Source organism: Lynx canadensis, chromosome A2, assembly GCF_007474595.2.
Source record: "Lynx canadensis isolate LIC74 chromosome A2, mLynCan4.pri.v2, whole genome shotgun sequence".
Lineage (NCBI taxonomy): Eukaryota > Metazoa > Chordata > Mammalia > Carnivora > Felidae > Lynx > Lynx canadensis.
Window position 1 is genome coordinate 109,033,835 of NC_044304.2, and position 20,901 is coordinate 109,054,735.

The 20,901-nt window shown below is 37.5% G+C and overlaps 1 protein-coding gene across 2 annotated transcripts in view; it reads left to right on the plus strand.

The window, feature by feature from the left end:
* The window catches only part of BZW2 (basic leucine zipper and W2 domains 2), a 63,843-nt gene that overhangs the window by 6,393 nt on the left and 36,549 nt on the right, over positions 1 to 20,901 (plus strand). The window contains exons 1-2 of one of the 2 annotated variants that reach the window (XM_030308048.1): positions 13,920 to 13,963; positions 16,851 to 16,915. In XM_030308048.1, the coding sequence (XP_030163908.1) occupies positions 16,858 to 16,915 (58 nt within the window). In that variant the 5' untranslated portion in view covers positions 13,920 to 13,963; positions 16,851 to 16,857. Of the gene's footprint in view, positions 1 to 13,919; positions 13,964 to 16,850; positions 16,916 to 20,901 lie in introns of those variants that run through there. The other variant, XM_030308049.1, reaches the window with a different exon arrangement.

The window sequence follows — 20,901 nt, forward strand, 5'->3', positions numbered from 1 at the left end:
CTCTCTCTCTCTCTCTCTCTCTGTCTCGCTGTCTCTCTCTCTGTCTCTCAGTAAATAAATAAGCTTAAAAAAAAAAAAAAGTAAGGAATAAGACATGATCTTTATCTTCAAGAGGCTTGTGCTGTCCTCCAGGAGATAGATCAGCCCTTGAACCAATAGGGACTGAATGATGAAATTATCCTAAAGCTCTGTTCTGCTTATGTCAGCTCCTACCTTTGAGAGCCCTTTGTGGGTTCAAGTGGCTTCTCTCTGGTGGTGCCTGCCAGTCTTCCAGCTCTACTTGGAACAATGTTGTTACTCCTCTACCCACCCACTGGCTTCCTGCTCCTAGAACGCCTTCCTCCACCCATTTCTGCATATCAAATTTTACTCAAATCCTTCTCAGCTCAAATGACCCACCTCCCACAGCCTTCTCCAATCCTCAACCAGAGCAGTACAGACACAAAGGTGAATTCCAGAATGGGTGGAGCTCAGTGGGAGGGCTAATTCCTAGAGAAAGTGAGATTTTGAACCAAGTCTGGAAGGGCTGATGAATTTGGCAAACCAGAAAATGGACAGCATTCCAGGGAGGACAACCCCCAAGAAAAACAATTACATAAAATATTATAACATCATAAATATTTATAAAATAAATATTGGCTGCAGTTTTTCAGCCAACTATACTGGAACTAGCAATGATTTCATTCAAAGGTATGTTTTCCTCAATATGTCTACTTTTTAAGATCATGAAAGTAGTAGATTATATTTTAAAGCACACTTTGATCATATGTTCTTGCTCTCCAGTAGTTTATAAAATGTGACATCACATGTTTAAGACTACATCCAAAAGTACAAACCACTATCTTCAGCATTGGTGGTAGCAGGAAGCTGATAATAGACATGAAAACAAACAATGGAAGAGAAAAGGCCACCTATTGGAATATTTTGTCCTTGATTACAATATGCTTTGAAATTTTCCAAAATAACTAAAATACAAATACCTAGAAAATAAGCAGGAAATTCTTTCTGAAGTTTAGTTTTTAAATATTTCTGAATCTCTGATCCATGGAATTCTTAAAATCTATGCCTTAAGGGAATTTTAGGAGTTTTTATTCTCTCACTTTGACTTCTTTGCAGTTGGACTGTTCTGATATATTTTTTTCCTACTTTTATTCAGTGGATTAGAGATGTTGCTGAAACAGTTACACCTGAGAGATAAAACAGGGATGTAATAATCAGATTAATGTGAACCATTTTAATGCAGGATTGTGGTTGTCATTAGGAGTTTCTGCAGTATCTTCCCTCTGCATCTACTAGGGAATAAAACACATGACTTAGAATAATTTCTGATTTTGTAATATAACATGTACTGATATGAGAAGAGTATGCGCAAAAGTACTTCTCATTCTTAGCTCACTCTAATGTTGATGCTGATGCCATAGGTCTCTTCAGCAAGTGTGTTTTTGGGGCAGTTAAATGCCAAGTGGAACGATTTGTCCTATGTTGAGCAAAGTGTTTGAAAGATGTAGAATTATATTTTGTCTATTCATATTTCAGATTTTATGTCAGATGAGGACTTTCAAAAAACAGTGGTTAGATGTACTATTATCTTTGAGGACTTTTAAATAAATATCAAGAAAACCACCAGGCAGAGGTGAGTAATCAGAAGGAATACAAACTGTTACACACTGCAGAGAATATATCCTAAGCCACTGGTGGGTGAGCAGTGTTAGAATATTCTACTGTCCTCCTGTTCTTGTTCATTTATTTGCACAGAGGACCTTACTTCTTTTCAAACTAACTTCGACAGCTTCCTGGATTTTTTTTTTTTTTTTTTTTTTTTTTTTTTTGTGATCGTTTCTAAGAAAAAAAAAATGGCACGTGTTTTTCTCAGTACACGAGGTAATAGAATGAGGTTATTATAAACAGGAAGGAGAACCCCACGTTGCACGGACAGAGGAAACTGCTGCCTAGGGGAAAGGTGTCTGGCTTTGGTATTGAGGAGTGTGAAGATTGTGCTTTTGTTAGAGGTGAGCCTCTGCAGGAAACAATGTGATAACCAGCTCCTGTGATACTAGAAACCATGGTGCCATAGATTTCTTATTTACATGTCTCTCAGAAGCAGGACTTTTGTTAAATCCTCTCACTAAAGATACATGTTTCCGTAACGGAACTCCGTGGAAAACCACTTGGCATTTGGGAGGTAGCCTGTGCCAGTTCAATTTATCCAAGTGCTGAACTAGCCTTGAAAATTAATATTTATGCTTTACTCTATCTAATTCTAAACCGTAAAGTCTATGAGGCAAATAATGAAAAAACTGCCTTCGAGTATCATGTAAATAATTGCCCTAGCCCATGCTACAACTTTGGTTGGCTTTTTGGAAAGTGCACTGAATGGAAACCAGGTTGATCAGGTTCTGGCCCTGACTGGTCCCAGTATGGAAGCCCCTGAAGGGAAGGCATTTTTTGCTTTTTATCTCTGCTTTATCACCAATGTTATAATGGAATGCATGACCTCAAGCAAGTGGTTTGACACATCAGCGCTTTATTGGATTGTTAGATGAAGATCTGGGTTTTGGGTCCCTGGTTTTCAAAGGGTTCTATGCTTCATGGCTATCACTTGTAAGTTAAAAAGTTAAAAAAAAAAAAAAAAAAAAAACATGGCACTTAGGTGGCTCAGTTGGTTAAGCATCCGACTCTTTGTTTCAGCTCAGGTCATGATCTCATGGTTTTGTGAGTTTGAGCCCTGTCTTGGGCTCTGTGCTGTCACCGAGGAGCTTTAGGGTTTATCTCTCTCTCTCTCTCTCTCTCTCTGCCCCTCTCCTACTCATGATGTCTCTGTCTCTCTCAATTCCATAAACTTAAAAAAAAAAAAAAAAGTAAAACATATTTAATTGTTAAAACATTAATAAACACAACCACAGCTCAAATGCATCATGGGATTATTTTAACATACTGGAGACTATTAATTCTTGTTAACTCGCACTCCCCAGGTTTTTGTGCAGTGCTTGGGTTAAACCTCCACTTGGTAGAAAACTAGCACTGTGCAACCTGTCTGATTAACCCCTGTTGAATTCCTGTCGACTAGTACCAGTCGTATGTTTGATAAATAAATACAAACAAGCTATTCTCTTTATGTTTGAACCTTAAAAAAAAAAAAAATGTACTTGAGAATTTATAGGTCTATGCTACTTTTTGTTCAGTGTTTGGGGATTTTGTCTTTTTACATTTGAATTTATGTAGTCCACTGCTATTAAAATTATTCCAAGGAATACAGTCCCATATCATCAGTGTGCTGTATACCACCAAGTCCGGGGCTTGGCTTTGACATTTCTATTCAGTTCGTGCTTTGGCAATTGTGAAATACTCATGTGGATGGTAAGTGATTTTTGTGCCACCCTTCAAATAAGGCTTCATCTGCCAGACAGGCCTGGGCAGGTCCCCTTCTGGGCAGGGTGAGGGGGGTGGGGGGAATGGTTGCAGGCTTGGTTGAGAGAACTCGTAAATGTGGAAATGTTTGGATGCCTGCCCACCACCACCTTTGAGTTTCCTGAAAATCCATGATCATGTTTTTTAAGCAAATCCTCCAAAGCAAAATTCTCCCACTGGTTACTAGTCAGGGGTGTAATCCTTTTTCTAGAAGATTCTCTTTTCCTCTCCTTGGTTAAGAGAAGAATGGAATATACTTCAATCCCCATTTCTATAACTTTATCTTCTAACTTCCCACTTGAACAAGTAGTCATATAGACTCCTACCAGTTTTGCATCTGACACAAAATCAACTTTAATAAAATGATTTGCTCTCTGGAATTTGGCACTACTCCCTGCTGATTCTTTTTTTTTTTTTTTTTTTTTTTTAAAGACTACTTTTTTAGAGCAGTTTTGTGTTTATACTAGATTAAGGGGAAGGTGCAGAGATTTCTGGTATACCTTCTATTTCCATACATACCTAGCCTTTGCCATTGTCCTCATCTCCCCTCGGAGTAGTGCACGTGGTACAACTGATGAATTTATGGATCGTTTGATAGCACATGGTCTGGCATATCTTGGGTGCTCATCGTAAATGTTCAACCCATTTTCTATACACACACGTATGTGAATTTGTTGACATATACGCATAGACATTTTTTGAAAGGATACAAGTCAGACAATCTTAAAGGTTTAAATTTGTTATTGTTTACATGGAGTGGAATGCTACTCCATGGACATAAGATTATGAGTGAAAGTTGGAAAGTGGTCTTTATTTTTCACTTTTATGCCCTTTTATACTGTTAATTTTTATGCCATCAGTGTGTTAGTGGTACTTTACAGTTTCACAGAGTCCAATAAAATAAAATGATTCTGATTTTCCTAAAGTGATGCATTGGAACACATGGCTTTTAATTTTTTTAAGTTTATTTATACTGAGAGAGAGAGAGAGAGAAAGAGAGAGAATCCCAAGCAGGCTCCACGCTGTCAGTGCAGAGCTCCATGAGGGGCTGGATCCCACAAACTGCAAGATCATGATGAGCCAAAATCAAGAGCTGGATGGTTAACTGTCTGAGCCCCCGGAGCCCCCTTAGAACACATAGGTTTTAAAATAAAGATCCTGTGGGGCGTCTGGGTGGTTCAAGTGCAGAGCCTGCTTGGAATTCTGTCTCTCCCTCTCTCTGTCCCTCCCCGCTTGCTCTCTGTCTCTCTCTCTCTCTCTCAAAAATAAGCGAATAAACTTTAAAAAATAAACAAAATAAAATAAAGATCCTAGAGGATGTCATTGAATCAAATCTTGTAACTGCAAGTTCTAATGCAAGGACATTTTTTAGGTTATTCTTTGCTGTAACGTTAGAAAAGGTGATAGAATTGGATTTAAATATTTTCTGTGTGTAGGTACCAACCTAATAGAGAATTATGCAGTATGTTAAAATGTATACAGTGGCCATTACTTAAAGTTAGATTTATAGATATTTTATCTCCATCTGTTTTCCTTATTTTCTCTAAATGTGCAACCATGGGTATATGATGAACTGATCTTATTATCAATTTTTAAGGAATTATTTTCTCTATAAAAAGTATTTTTTCACACCTTATTGAAGTAATCGAGTGGTATGCATTATAATATAAATGGTATGACCATATGTTAATAAGGTAAACAAAGGGTAACATAAAATCATATCTTGATAGATATAGCCCTTCCAAATCATCAACTTGTGAGATTTTATTTTTATTCTGTTGATAATTCAGTTGATTGATACATTTTTTTAAAATATTTATTTATTTTTGAAAGAGAGAGCACAAGCCAGGGGGGGGGTGGGGGGGGTGGGAAGAGAGAGGGAGACACAGAATCTGAAGGAGGCTCCAGGCTCTGAGCTGTCAGCACAGATCCCGAAGCGGGACTTGAACTCACAAACCATGAGATCATGACCTGAGCCGAAGTTGGACGCTTAACCAACTGAGCCACTCAGGTGCCCTTCAATAAATTGTTCTAAGTTTATTTAAATATTTATATTTAAGTAATCTCTACACACAATGTGGGACTTGAACTCACAATCCTGATATGAAGAGTCACACATTCTACCAAATGAGCCAGCCAGGCACCCCATCAATAAGTGTTTTAAATTGCTTTTTGAAAAATATTTTCATTGCCTGTATTGAAGGAAAAAAGTAATTTGATAGGAAAATTCTGGAATATATCTTTTTTTAATCATTTTTTTTTAAATGTTTGTTTATTTTGATAGAGAGAGTGTATGTACCTACAAGCAGGGGAGAAGCAGAGACAGAGGGAGAGAGAATTCCAAGCAGGCTCCACACTGTCGGCACAGATTCCAACACGAGGCTGCCATGGGACTGGATTCCAAGAAGTGTGAGATCATGACCTGAGCCAAAATCAAGAGTCAGATGGTTAACCAACTGAGCCACTCAGGCACCCCTTAATCAGTTATTATGTAGTATTTTGTACTTAGGTGGTTTTTGCTTAGATAAATATTTTCTAGATATATAGAAAAAATAATGGCCTGTTTTATTTAAAAATTTTAGAAGCCTTTTCTGTTTAGGAACCATAATTTTGCCTTTAGGTATTTGTTTTGAATTACTCAAAGCTGGAACTTCTTAGCTTTAAGAACCTCACATCTGGGGCACCCTGGTGGCTCAGTCGGTTAGGCACCCAACTTCGGCTCAGGTCATGATCTCACGGTTCGTGGGTTCAAACCCCCGCCTCGGGCTTTGTGCTGACAACTCAGAGCCTGGATCCTTCTTCAGATTCTGTATCTCCCTCTCTCTTTGCCCCTCCCCCACTTGTACTCTGTCTCTGTGTCTCAAAAATAAATAAAACACTTAAAAAAAACCCTCACATATTTTGCATACATACACATTTTTTTAATGCTGACTTTACTCTTTCTATGATGGTAATCCTTAATAATAGTTTCTTTCATATCATCCTTCTGAATCTCTCCTCAATTAGGACTGTAATGTAGAATATTTACTTCCATGGCAGGAATAACATACGTAGTGCAGGGCATTGCTAAGCAGGTCATATAGCTTGCTATGCCAAGGATTTTGTGTAGTCTGTATGTGCAGCAGTATAAAGAACCCTCATTATGATGTTACAGTAAAACCGTTTGGGTGTAATACTGTACATGGAACAAATAGAAATACATTAACCAGAGTAATGTATTCTAAGGATCTTCAAATCTAGAGTTGGGTTTTATTTTGTTTGTTTGTTTGCTTTTTTACTGGAGTGTGCAATCAATACAGCAGGGTAATTTCCTATATCACAGCTGACCAAATTCTGAAGGATCTGGGAAGTTAGAGTAACTCTCTCTATGGCAAGCTTTATTTCTAAGCAGTCCCAAAAAATACAAAATCCCTGTGTTTTTTAGGTTCTTGGGCTTTTTCAGCTCCCTGAATTACTCTTGTTGCCCACCCTCATTCGCTAAAGCATGTATGTCTTCCAATGTTTGCCTTTGCTCCTTGGTTCTATAATTACATAGTCACTTTATTTCTGATCCATGTAAAAGGAGGTTGTATACACTTTGCCCCTTTTTTCATCAGAGCATATTTCTTTACAAGATATTTCTCTTAAAGAACCACAGTACAATAGTAAAATTCAATGAATTTATAATAGATACCATACTTACCGCCATAGTCTACACTCCAGTTTCATCAATTACCCCCAGTACTATCCTAAATACATTACGTGTGTGTGTGTATAGACACACACATACACACACACACACACATAATATGTATATAATTCCTCACAGTACAGCATGCACTCAAGGATTACATGCTGCATTTAGTAATGTACTTTTGATTCTCCTTTAATTTGCTATAGTTCTTTGATTTTTGTTTTTATTTTGTTTTTGTTTTTGTTTTTGAGATATTAACATTTTTGAAGAACACAGGCCAGTTGTGTTGGAGAATGTCCCTAGATGTGCCTTTGTTTCCTCATCATTAGATTCAGATCATGCGTTTTTGTTTGGAATGCCATGCAGATAATATCCTGTTCTAACTGTAAACTGTCTGGAGTCATGTGATGTCTGTTGTCCCTGGGTTAAGGTGTTATCTTGTTGCTGCTCTGCAGAGTTAGCATTTTCTTTTTGTAACTGATGTGAAGATGCTTTGAGGCTTTTCGAATATCCTGTTGATCATCAAGCACCTCTACATATGCGCATGCACACACACACACAGTGTGTCAGGGCACTTTTAGCATCCATTGATGATCCTTGCAAGAATCAGTTTTTGGCAAAATGATTTTCTAACTCCATGTTTCCTTCTGTATGTATCCATTGGCATTCTACTGAAAAGAAAACTTACATTTATGTCTAATTACTTCTCTTTCCCTTGTGCACTGATCTGTTTCTTTTAGCTAAAATAAATGAGTCTGGACCTCCAGATTCTTATTTTACTCACTGAGTTATTCTCCATGCTGTTGTTAATTATTTTTGTGGCCACATTTTCTCAGGTGATGTCAGTGGATTGTCCTCAGGATAGTTTTTATGTAGTTTGATCTATTTTTATCTTTCTTTGTTAAAAGCCATTCAGTACTTTCTGACACATGACTTCTGAGTATCATATTGAATCTTCCCTGCTCTAACCTTGGAATCAGTCATTTATCCAAGAGACCTTTGTTCTTTAGTAGGAAATGATATTTAGAGCCTGGGTCATATTTCTCCTTATGCACAGATATTATTGCCACACTTTGGGGATTGCTTTAAACTTCAAAAGAGGTTAAAGAGTTTCCATTTAAACATGCAATTTTTCTAATTAAAAAGGCTATGCATTCTTACATTATAGAAAATACAGACAAATAACGGAACAGGAATAAAATGCTCCCTGAACTCTATGCACTCTCTTGACCACGTGTGTTTTGTGTAGCTTAGATTGTATCATGTATATAGAATTTGGTGGGCGTTTAGGTTTTTTTCTGTTTCTACTTAACACATCATTGTTTTCTCCAAGTCCAAAAAATTAAACAGTTGTAGTTTTCAGTCATATACTTTTTATCTTTTCCTTGTGGTCTTTTTATCTCAGTGCTGTGATATCCGTAAGTAGGGAAAGTTTGTTCGCTCGCCCTCCGCATTTTCTGCCTCCCTCTTCAATCCCACATTGTTACCTACCCTCCGTCTTCCGCCTGATCATCAGAGGATGCACAATTATCCATGTGGAAAGACAGCAATTAGTATTAAAGACTGTGGCAAGCATTTATTTTGTATACTGATTGCACTTTTGATTTTAGTTATGACAAGCTACTCAGTGATAAATGTGTTTTCTCTAAAATTAACATCAATGTTTGGCAAACAGAAATAAGTCACTCAAGGAAATATCTGCCTGGTTACTGCTCTGGTATGTTTAGATGTATGTGCACAGCTTTTAACTCTGGAGAGCATAGGCTGTCTCTGGTTTTGCTCACAATTTTTTTTTCCTTTTTAGTATGGGATTTTCTAACCTTGGCACAATTAAGATTTTGGACCAGATAACCCTTTGTTGGGGGGGGGGGGGGCTCTCCTGTGCATTGTCCATTACTAGCAGCACCTATATCCTCTACCTGCTAGATTTCAGTAGCATCCGCACTTCCCCAGCATGACAAAAGAATATCTACAGACATTGCCACATGTTCCCTTACAGGGCACATAATTACCCCAGAATGAGATCACTGCTCTAGAATAATGCTTAACAAATTAATATATATTTAAACCACAGCTGCCCAATCTTTGGGCATTTACTTATTTTATGCCACCATTTCCTCTAAATTCTTAGAATTTGTGGTTTGAAATATTGTAGGTATGCAGTCATCACAATACTTTTGCTTGTAGGCAAAAGTTCTAAGTGTTTTAACTTACCTAGAACAGAGGTTTTGGGGCGTTTTGCTATTAAAATACTTTGAAACATTATTTTTGAGAACCTGGTTTTCTAAAAGCCAAAGTGTGCTCTTACAAATATCTGGTGTGTGTGTGTGTGTGTGTGTGTGTGTGTGTGTGTGTGTGTTTGTGTTTCAAAGTGTTGAGAGACTTTAAGAATCACATCAGTAAGATTAGACTATCTGTGAAGTTGAATGAATATGCCTGGTTAGTTGTTAAGGGAAGAAGGGAAGGATCTGGGGGAGAGAATCCATCTGGGGAAAGGAGAAGGGCCCAGAGAAGGGAATATGCATGCCCTGAACTACTTCTTACAATCTACATTAAGCAGAGGACATGAATTGATAGAGTGAAAGCATTTTAGGGTTTTATTCAACTTCCTAAAAGTTTTATAAAATAACTTCACTTAAGAGGAAATAAGTGACATTGCACATTGTCTTTTTTTTTTTTTTTTTTTTTTAATTTACATCCAAATTAGTTAGCATATAGTGTACCAATGATTTCAGGAGTAGATTCCTTAGTGCCCCTTACCCATTTAGCCCATCCCCTGTCCCACAACCCCTCCAGAAACCCTCAGTTTGTTCCCCATATTTATGAGTCGCTTCTGTTTTGTCCCCTCCCTGTTTTTATATTATTTTTATTTCCCTTCCCTTATGTTCATTTGTTTTGTCTCTTAAAGTCCTCATGTGAGTGAAGTCATATGATATTTGTCTTTCTCTGACTCATTTCACTTAGCATGATACCCTCCAGTTCCATCCACGTAGTTGCAAATGGCAAGATTTCATTCTTTTTCATTGCCAAGTAATACTCCATTGTGTATATATACCACATCTTCTTTACCCATTCATCCCTCGATGGACATTTCAGCTCTTTCCATACTTTGGCTGTTATTGATGACACTGCTATAAATATGGGGGTGCATGTGTCCCTTCGAAACAGCACACCTGTATCCTGTGGATAAATGCCTAGTAGTGCAATTGCTGGGTCGTAGGGTAGTTCTATTTTTAGTTTTTTGAGGAACCTCCATACTGTTTTCCAGAGTGGCTGCACCAGCTTGCATTCCCAGACATTACACATTGTCTTAATTTATTTCTCTGAAGAAGTTGTACATTGATACTTAAAATGTGATTTTTAGAATATTTCTATTTTTGCTAAAAGGAAAGCAAAGTATCACCATTCAGAACCAAGGTAGATATGCTAATAAGTGTAAGGCGTGAAATTGTTCTGGAAATATGATAATGAAAATTTTATCATGATGCCTCTATATCATAAAAAGATTTAGATGCGTAGTAAGCTCTTAGTGCTTTTTTTCCACAGCACAATTCCTTTGGGTTTTGGTCACTCTTTCCTTGTAAGGTGGTTGCTTAGCACAATTTAAATTTCCACCATTAATGTCCCTCTGGAGATGGTTGTAAGTTTTTGAGGGGAGAACTATTATTAAGTTTGGTACTCTTTAAGAAAGATTATTTTTGTTCTTTCATACCATTAAGGATAAGAGGAAATGGGACATGAATATAATAGTGATATTTAAATTTTTTTTTTTTACTGTTTATTCATTTTTGAGAGACAGAGAGACAGGTGTGAGTGGGGGAGGGGCAGAGAGAGAGGGAGATACAGAATCTGAAACATGAAACAGGCTCCAGGCTCTGAGCTGTCAGCACAGAGCCTGACATGGGCTCCAACTCACAGACCACGAGATCATGATCCGAGCCGATGTCAGATGCTTAACCAACTGAGCCACCCAGGTGACCTTGGCCTGTATTTTTTTAACGTACTATTTTAGATTTTAGAGGGAAAATGTTTTTGCCATTCACTGTGTAAGAAGACTCAGTACCATGTTTATATGTATATAACCTGAACCAGTATTTAGTAGAGTGGCATTTGAGTGACTAGTATTTTTGTACTAAAGAAGGGAATATCTGATTTTATTTAGAAACTTTTTTTTTTATAGATAGGCTACTATTTGAAATTTCGTTTTTTTCTTTTTTCCAATTATTATAAAAACTAAAGCTTACATAGAATGTGCCTGGAGATATAATGAAGAATTCTGTAGAGGCTGGGGATGATTTTGAGTACAGAGGCTGTTTGGTACAAAATCATAAGGACATTTAAAAAGATAATGTTGTTCTTGGCAACAAAGTGTAGTGTTATTGTAGGCATTTATCTGGTCTATTGCTTTAGAATGTTAGTAATTTACACTTTTAGAGAGCAACTTAATTATTTTTGCTTCTTCTGAGATCATTTTTATGAACCCGAATGACTCCTGGACACAACTTTCAGTGAAGGATTTTATGATGTATGTTCCTAGAGTTTTAGCTTTAATGGAAAGGAGACGAGTTTATAACTTTGGGAAATTTTTAGTTCATTCTTCTTATGGTACATTATTTCGCTCATTTGGAGTATAGAATAAAAGGTAGTTCTTGAACGTTCCTCCTGAGCACAAAGTGCTTCATGGGAATGTTGCTGTGAAGTGGCAGTCACATTGCCAGTTTTGTGTGCTGGTGTTACTGTGCCGTTCCCAAACACTTTATACTTTGGAGATGATGTTGCTGCCTGGTAACTTTTATTATCTTAGAACGGAAAGTCTTTTTTTTTTTTCCCCCCCCCTTCATACTGTCTCTAGGGTTATTTACTACCCAGAGAGAGTTTCACTTGGAAGTTTGATGGGTTCTTCTTTTCTCACAATAGCCACCAGGTTTTGAAATTTGGGCAAAACGCTCCTCCAAGCCACTTTATTTAAAAATTTCATATTCTTTGTATGTATTTTCACCTTTTTATTAAATTGAAGTGTGTTAGGCTATAATGAATGCTTTAGAACTGGGTTGCCTGCCGTAACGACTGGCTACATTGCCTATTTTCATTGTAATTCATGAAAATTAAATTTTAATTCCTCAGTTACACCAGCCACATTTCAAGGGCTCAACAGCTACATGTGTCTAGTAGTTGCCGTATTAGACAGTACAAATCTAGAACATTTCCACCATCACAGACACTCCTGTTGGACGCACTGCATTAGAACGGGGGATGGCAGACTGCAACCCGGGAGCCCAGCCTCATCTACCACTTGTTTTCTGTAAATAAAGTTCTATTGCCATACAGTCACGACCACCTGTTTACATATTGTCTGTGGTTGCTTTCAGGCTATAACAGCAGAATTGAGTAGTTGAAACAGACCATGTGGCTCACAGAGCCGAAACAATTTTCTTTTATCCCTTTGCAGAAGATTTCCACCCCACTGTCCTGTGTGCATACTCATGATTCTTAAAGGTCAAGTTGTTTTCCCAAACGACTTTTTTTTTTTTTTAATTTTTATTTGTTTATATTTGAGAGAGAGAGGGAGACACAGAATCCGAAGCAGGTTCCAGGCTCTGAGCTGTCAGCACAGAGCCACTTGTGGGGCTCAAACCCACGAATCGTGAGATCATGACCTGAGCCGAAGTCAGATGCTCACCCAACTGAGCCACCGAGGCACCCCCTGTGTATGCGTATTCCTAAAGTTGAGGTTGTTTGGATAGCATAGTTATATGTGCATATTAGCAGTGTAATATATTACATAAGGCAGATTATCACACTCCAAATATTATCCAGACCAGAAGAACAATCGTCGCCTTTTAGGAACAGTAAGAAGTCCTTCTCTGGCAGATCACATTCTTTCCAAAATGAAGGGAATAAAAGAAGGAGAGCACCAGCAAGAGCACATACAACAGGGCAGTCTACTCATGGTGTGCTGGACAACTGGCGGAATTAGTGCACTGTTGGCAAGAGGCCAGTCCATCTAAATTCTGGCCCATCATCACACTTGGGCCCTGAGTCCTGTTGGGAGTAAGGGATGGAATCTGCGAAGGACCCAGGACAGCTAGAATATTAATAAAGGGAGGTGGGTGAAATTGATCTATTATGTTAAACCTAAAACTCTTTCCATTTAGACTTAAATAGGAATGTATTCAAAAAATGTTTATTTCATGAATAGGGTGCTTAGTTTTGAATTTTGGTTGATTGAATCATTTTAATACTTCACTGTCTTTTTTATCTTGTGGAATATCCGAGAAATTTAGTCTCTTAGATGGCAGGTGAAATATTTAAATCCATTTTGTTTTACCATTTTGCATACAGTTTTCTTGAATAATACTATTTTAAACCCTGGAGCTTTTCCATTTTGGGGGACAGCATGAGCTTATTTTTATTTTGTCTGTGTGTTTGGCTTATAGTTTTATATGCATACATATATGCATGCATAGGTTGTACCCCACATAAGTTTTGTCTCTGAGGATTCTGTAAAACTGATTTTAAAATACATACACATAGACACATACACACATAAGTATGTATTTCTCGTTGTTGTCAAGTTGTAAATTGTAATGCAACCCAATAAAAATAAGCTTTTGATGTTGGCCTAATAGAGCTGTCTTTGTTACTTTTTGTTACTTTCCCAGGTTTAAACTAGCACAGTTTCTTATTCAAAGTGCCCTTGCTTCTCTTTTGCCACAGCTTCAGTGAGTGCCTTATAAAGCCTGACCCTCACTGGAGCAGATTATAATGTAGCGTGGATTGCTAAATTTAGAGAGAAGCCAGACCTCTGCTCTAAATAGTAACAGCTAAGCGATAGAGACTTGCTGCACAGAATATCTTCATTTAGTCTTTCAATACCAGTAGGTGAGTTTCTGCTTGTGTTTGTTTTAATATTTGCTGTTGTGTTCGTCAAGATCTTTGTATGCTTTTTTTGTTTGCATGTTTATTATGTTATCTTCCACATATAGGATATGGAGAGTGTGAATGGTAAGCCCAGGAAACTAGACCACGAAGAAACAAACTTTTGTGTTTAGAACTGAAGAAAGTATAAATATAAATGGAGCTAAAGATTTTTAAAATAGAGTAACTCTGTAGTTGGTAGGCTGGGTTTTGTGGTGATTCCTCATTAGCAGAAAAAGAACAACAAAATGCAAAGGTAGAGGTAGAGAATTCTGTGAGTTTATCTTCTGGACCTTAAAGTAAAACTCTTAGTGAAGGCTCACACTTCAAAAGTATTTTTTATTGATTACAAAATAGAGACATCTTTGGCAAAGAGTAACTCGTTCCTGCGTGTTCATCTGCTGGAAAAGCTTCTGGCTACCTGGGGTCTATTTTTCTTATATCTCAGTATGAGCCCTAAACTCTTTACCAGGTGTTTTTCTTTGCTGGCACAAGAAACATTTTATGTGATATTTGTAATGTTTGGGGAGGGGGGTAGAAACTATAAACATGTATGCGTGCGCCCATTTATCACATGTACCCGCAGTGACCTGTTTGCTAATCCAGAGTGAATCTGTTGAAAATGCCAACGAGGAACTTTCTGAATGAGTTTTGTGGTGAATGTAAATAATGCATGAGAAGCTCTGTTTCTGACTTGTATCAAATAGAGTTTATTGCATTTGTAATTATTTCAGTATGTAGCAGCTGCCCCAAACACCAAGAGCCATCACTTTCTCTGAGCTTGTTCTAGGTTGTACTTCTGTTGAGTTGTAAATGTTTGTGGATTTTATCTCCCCTAGGCGTGCTCCTTGAGGGCACGGAATCTGGCTTAGTCACCTTTATATCACAAAGCATGATATATTAAGTTCACACTATAGTATTAATAAAAATTATCTGTACTGAAACTATAGAAGAAATTTTTGTGTTTGTTACTTTATTTTTTAATCAATTCCACTTAAATTATGATTAAAGTTTTGAGTGATAAGCAGATTGCTTTCTCTATGAAGATAGGAGATTTTCTTCTTTTGTTTGTGGAAAGAAGGTTTTGGTGTATAAAGTGAATAATTTTTCCATGTTATTGAAGATTTTTTTTAAACTTTGAGACATAAATAATTCGCTTAAATACTGCAAAGTTTCTTGATTTTTTTAATAGTGACTTAATCAGAAAAAAAGCTAAACATTTTCAAATCACAATTTAAAGAAGACCCTTGAAAGGTAATTAAATCATTTGTTTGACATTCTCTTAAATTGTTTGGTCTTCATAATTTAGGCAACCTGGATATATCTTCAGGTTATAATATTAATGCCAACAAGGTTATTCTTTTTTTTTTTTTTTTCCCAACGTTTTTTATTTATTTTTGGGACAGAGAGAGACAGAGCATGAACGGGGGAGGGGCAGAGAGAGAGGGAGACACAGAATCGGAAACAGGCTCCAGGCTCCGAGCCATCAGCCCAGAGCCTGACGCGGGGCTCGAACTCACGGACCGCGAGATCGTGACCTGGCTGAAGTCGGACGCTTAACCGACTGCGCCACCCAGGCGCCCCGAGGTTATTCTTAATTTGTAAAAGATCTTATGGAGCAGGGTTTTTTTGTTTGTTTTTTTTTTTTACTTTTTTTTTTTAAAGATAATTGATTCTTTTTAAAATTTTCCTTGCAGAGAAAAGCAAAAATTGCATATACTCTCTTTGTAACCAAAAAGTTATGCTTCACACTTTTATTTAACTTGCTTTTTTCCATTAACACTGTGCCTTGAACATCTTTCCATGTCTGCAACAGCTTATTTAACAAGTATTTACTAAATGCTCACTCTTTACTTACCATTGTGTTAGATGCTAAAGATACTGCTTTTAGTAGAACGGACAAAGTCCCTACTCACCTAGAGGTTGCACCCTCATGGGAGAAGTAGACCGCAGGCAAACAGATAACAGTGGAATGTCAGGTGCTGCTAAAGGCTGTGAAGCGAAGTAAAGCTAGGTAAAAGGAGAAAGAACAGACACCAGTAGTGGGGATGTACAGGTAAGGCCTCTCTGAAAAAGAGGCCCTTGAGTGTGTCAGTGAGGGAGCCACCTCAAGGGCTGGGAAGATCTCTCTGTATAGCTTCATAACATTCCACTTAATGGCTTATGATAACTTATCTAACCAGATGACTGTTTATGAGAATTTAACTTTGCATGTTTTTATGCATTCAACAATGCTGCAGCTAAACCTTTACACACACACACACACACACACATAAATATGCATATTTGTGCAGGTAAAATGGTAAATTTCTAGGAAAAGAAATGCTAGACCACACGTTATAACATGTAAATATTTACATTCACCAAATGCTTCCCAAAAGTATTGTGTGGAATTTATTCCCTATGCCAGAGTTTATGTCTGTGGTTTTCCCTATGTCTTTTGTCAACACTGGATATTATTAAACTTTAAAATTTTTTGCCAGTTCAACAGTTAAAACTATACCTTGCTTTGGGGTGCCTGGGTGGTTCAGTTGGTTGAACATATGACTTCAGCTCAGGTCGTGATCTCATGGTTCCCTAGTTTAAACCCCATGTCAGGCTCTGTGCTGACAGCTCAGAGCTTGGAGCCTGCTTCAGCTTCTGTGTGTCTCCCTCTCTCTCTCTGCCCCACCCCTGCTCACATTCTGTCTCTCTCTCAAAAATAAATAAACATTAAAAAAATTTTTTTAATTACACCTTGCTTTTTAAAAGTGTATTCAGTATAGGTGAGGTTGAACATATGCTTATTAGCCATACATTTTTGTATGAACTGCTTATTTGAAATATATAATCTTTTTTTCTTTGTTTTCAGAAATTTTATGAATAAGCATCAGAAGCCAGTGCTAACAGGCCAGCGGTTCAAAACTCGGAAAAGGGGTAGGTTGTGCTGCATATTTGTGGGACTGGGGGGCTGAGAGAGTAGGTGAAGTTCTCAGCAAGACAGGAGTTTGGGGAAGGATTAGAATTATCCTTGTTCACACCTAAGCTCACTAGTTCTACTCTCCTGGGCTCTGAATGTAGAATCTGAAGTTCTTCTGCCTCCAAGCCTCTGAAAGGTTACTTAGGTGTCTGACCTCAGACAAGTAATTTAACTTGTCTAAACTTTGTGTCTATCTACAAAATGAGGATGATTCTGTCTGTTCAGGTTTCCTCACTCTCCTGTGAGGCTATGAAGACACTAGATAAACTTTACTATTTTTGACATCAGCATTTATATTTGAATTTTGCTTTCTTTGTTGTTTTTAAGGAAATGTTGAAAGTAAAGATGGTAAAACTTAGGAGAGAGGTAATCTAGGGAAGGAGATATTGAGGAGTTTTTACTCTTGACAATTTAAGAGGTCACATTAAATTTATTGCCTAAGTATCTTGAAAACTCAGTATTTTCAAGTGTCTTTTATTGTGGAAAGGTAGTGTCGAACCTGTTTGATGACTGGGAAAATTTCTGTTTGTGTGAATGACTTATTTTTAGGTCACGTTCATCTCCCTACCCTTTCTGCATAAAGAATGGTTTTAAATTTTAAGTGTTTAATCAGTTTGGCATTCTTATACAGAAGTCCTCTTGGACTTAAAAAAAAAAAAAAAAATAGCTGAGCCATAACCTGATTAGGAAACTTTTTAAAAGGAAACATGGTACAAGATTATTATGTTGACTAACACTAGGATAGTAACTGAAACGTATTTAAGGAAATATCATGTAGAAAGCTAAATGATGGTGGGATATCTCTCTGAAGGCCTCACTACTGATTATGAAACATAATGGCATGTAATGGTATCATGTGCTACATTGTTGAATTGATGACCCATATGTTACAGCTTTGGCATTTCCAGTGTTGAGGTGGCCCCTGAACCTTCCGCTGTCTTGCGTAAGGATGGTGTCTGCAGAAGTAGCAAGTCTAGCCTTGCAGAAGAAAAAGAAGTCTCCATGCAATCAATGGAGTGGAAGAGTTCATGAGAGTAGCTAGATAGCCGCGAGGCTGGATTTCTTTGTAGATGCTGCTTGCAAGGAATTCACATTCGTTCTGAAACAATGAAACTAAGAAACTGTAAACTAAGCAAAAGGTTGTTATTTTGTACAGTAATTTTTGTCTTGTGCTTTCCCGTTTTCAATTTTTTTTCCATCCCTGGCTCATCCCTATAAACTAATACACATATGACCTCAGCCATCTCCTTCTGCTTAGTCCCGTCTTTGTCATATAAATTGTGTCCCCATGATATTTCCCCATTGAAATCTGGACCCTGATATTAACACAAGGTGTTATAGTCAATGTGCCTTCCTTATCTCATTGTTTAAAGCAGTCAATGGGGGGAAAATGATGTGGATGATTTCAGAAGTATTTCATCAGTAAGGAACGATATAGTTCAGAAAGCTAATTATAGTTAAGGTATTGTTGGGCCTGGTAATGTGATAATAGCTAATATATGTCCAACTGTGAGGTGCAGAAAGGTTTGCCATTGCCTGCCCACTGGGGGAACATGTTAATCTCAGACCTGGATCTCCAGCTTTATTCGTGGGACGCTGATTCACGGTAACTGAGCTTAAAAGCCAAGAGAGGGCCCAAGGGTGTATTGCACAACAGCAGGCGTGATTCAACAAGTCAACTGGCCCTTAGAGTCAGTCTTCAGTTTTAAGCCAGAAAGGTTTTCTCTAAATCTGAGCTGGTTTATCTCTGATTCATTTAGTGGGCAAGATTGTGCCTGTGTCTCACCGCTGCTGGAATACTCAGAGCTACCCAGAAATATATATTATTTGCCATTGATGTGGATTCATATAACTCAGATCTATTGGGGATTTAAGCACTTGAGCTATTTTGTGCCTGCTGGTTGGAAATTTAAAAAAAAAAAAAATGGAGTCAACCTCAATTTCTGCTCTTCATAATAGTGAATTGCATCCTGATGATTTATCGTGCTTTGGCTTTTCTTTTGCTCTTATGATAGGGCTGACTTCAGATAAATGGCTGGCAGTTTTGTAGAGGTAAGGAAAAAAATCTAGTGAGGATATCTCAAGGTCATTTTGCTAGGCTGTCTTCTGAAGGTCTGTCTTCAATTTGAAATTGTTTTCTAACAAAGCTAATAATGCTCTTCCATGCCAAGTCAGGGAAACAAAACTATTTTTATTGCCTAAGATCAAAATTAAACATTATGACGCGACACATCATTTAGAAATCCATTCAGACTCTTTTCCTTTATAAAATATGCACATCTTGTTTATGATACTTTCTTCAAAGAGATTATGTTTTCTAGTATGGCTTGTGGGAATTTGAAATGATGGAATTTCTCCCCTGAGCCATTGTTATGCTTAGCTAAATGAAATAGTTAATGACTGAACTCTCCTCTTTATAAATTTTGTAGAGAAATTGGATTAAAATTACTGAAAATAGGAGAGAAAAAAAAATAACCAACTACAGGCAACCAGAGTGACCACATACTCCATTTCATCTGTGTTGACAGTTTTAAACACTCTTAGATTTTCAGTAAGTGTTAGCGACTAAGCTGGTAAATGTTCAAATGTTGAACTCTGTGTGTGTGTGTGTGTGTGTGTGTGTGTGTGTGTATGTGTATGCACATAGGTAGAAAACCCATGATAGTTCTTACTCATTTATTATAACTAAGTGACATTCAAAAAGGGATGTAAGTTATGCTATTTATCAGTTAATTAACAGGTAGGAAAAGTGTTATATTAACCAGTTACCATGGTTTCCAGTGAAAGCATTGTGTTTAGATAACTTACGGACATATTTGAGCATCAGAAATAGACCTGTTTCTCAGTGTCAGTACAAGGGCCAGCATGACTAACTCTGTAGTGTCACACTTCTGATTCACCAACACAGTATAAATTTGAGACCCTAATTATATACTTCCCGCTTCTAGGGAGGTTTGACCTCTCAAATGGAAACTCAAGGAGTAATAGCATATTTTCGTTAGGATTTTGTTAGTTTTTTTGCTAGACTTTCCTCATGTGAAGTACAAATTACACGTAATGTTGTTTCAGATAAAAAAGAACCTTTGGGTGAAATGTCATGTTTCTCCAAACATTCGTCAGGGTTGTGGCCATTTTCTTGTTGGGGAATTTTGTATTCCACTGGGTGGGCAGATGGGAGTTGCTTTTCAGCCTGCAAAAGAATGATTAATCCTTTCATGCCATCACGATTTCTTTAGATTCCGGAGCTACAAGGGATCATCTTGACCTACTGCGTTATTGCTCACTGTTGAAGTATCTTCGGCCATGACCTGCTGTCTCCCTCCTTTTACTTTCCTCTTCCTTGGCAAATCTCTTAGGAAAATAAAACTGAAATGAAGGGCTTTGTGCAGACACAAGTTTTTAAGTTGTCTCTTAGTTTCAAAACAAAGCCCTCTGCATGAATTCTTAGCATAGTCTAGATTTTTACCTGTGTACCAGCTTTCATTTTCCACTGCTTCAAATTAATAATTTTCAAATCATCAAAGTCTGTTCTACCACCTGAGTCAACATCCAAATGTGTCGTAGTGCCATTGCAGGAATGGCGTCAGTTGATTTTGAAAGCTGGTTACAAGACAGTAAACAACTTGTGGAGTCTTTTCTTCTCATGTTCTCATATTACAAGGAAAGAAAACTTTATCTCCCAAGTGGAAAGGAGAATTACCTTTTGGTAAATCTGGACCCCGAGGTCGGGGGTGAAGTTTCCCTTGCTTGCCAGTGAGTTCCTCGTGTGCAGTCATGATTACCCCCTCTAACAGCCTCTCATAATCTATTCCTGTGGAGTTCCCATTCTCTTCCTCCCCCTCTACAAAACAAGACCTTAATTATATATATATATATATATTTTTTTTTTTTTTTTTTTTTTTTTTTTTTTGCATTCAACATTTGCATTTGCATGTTCTGGGCT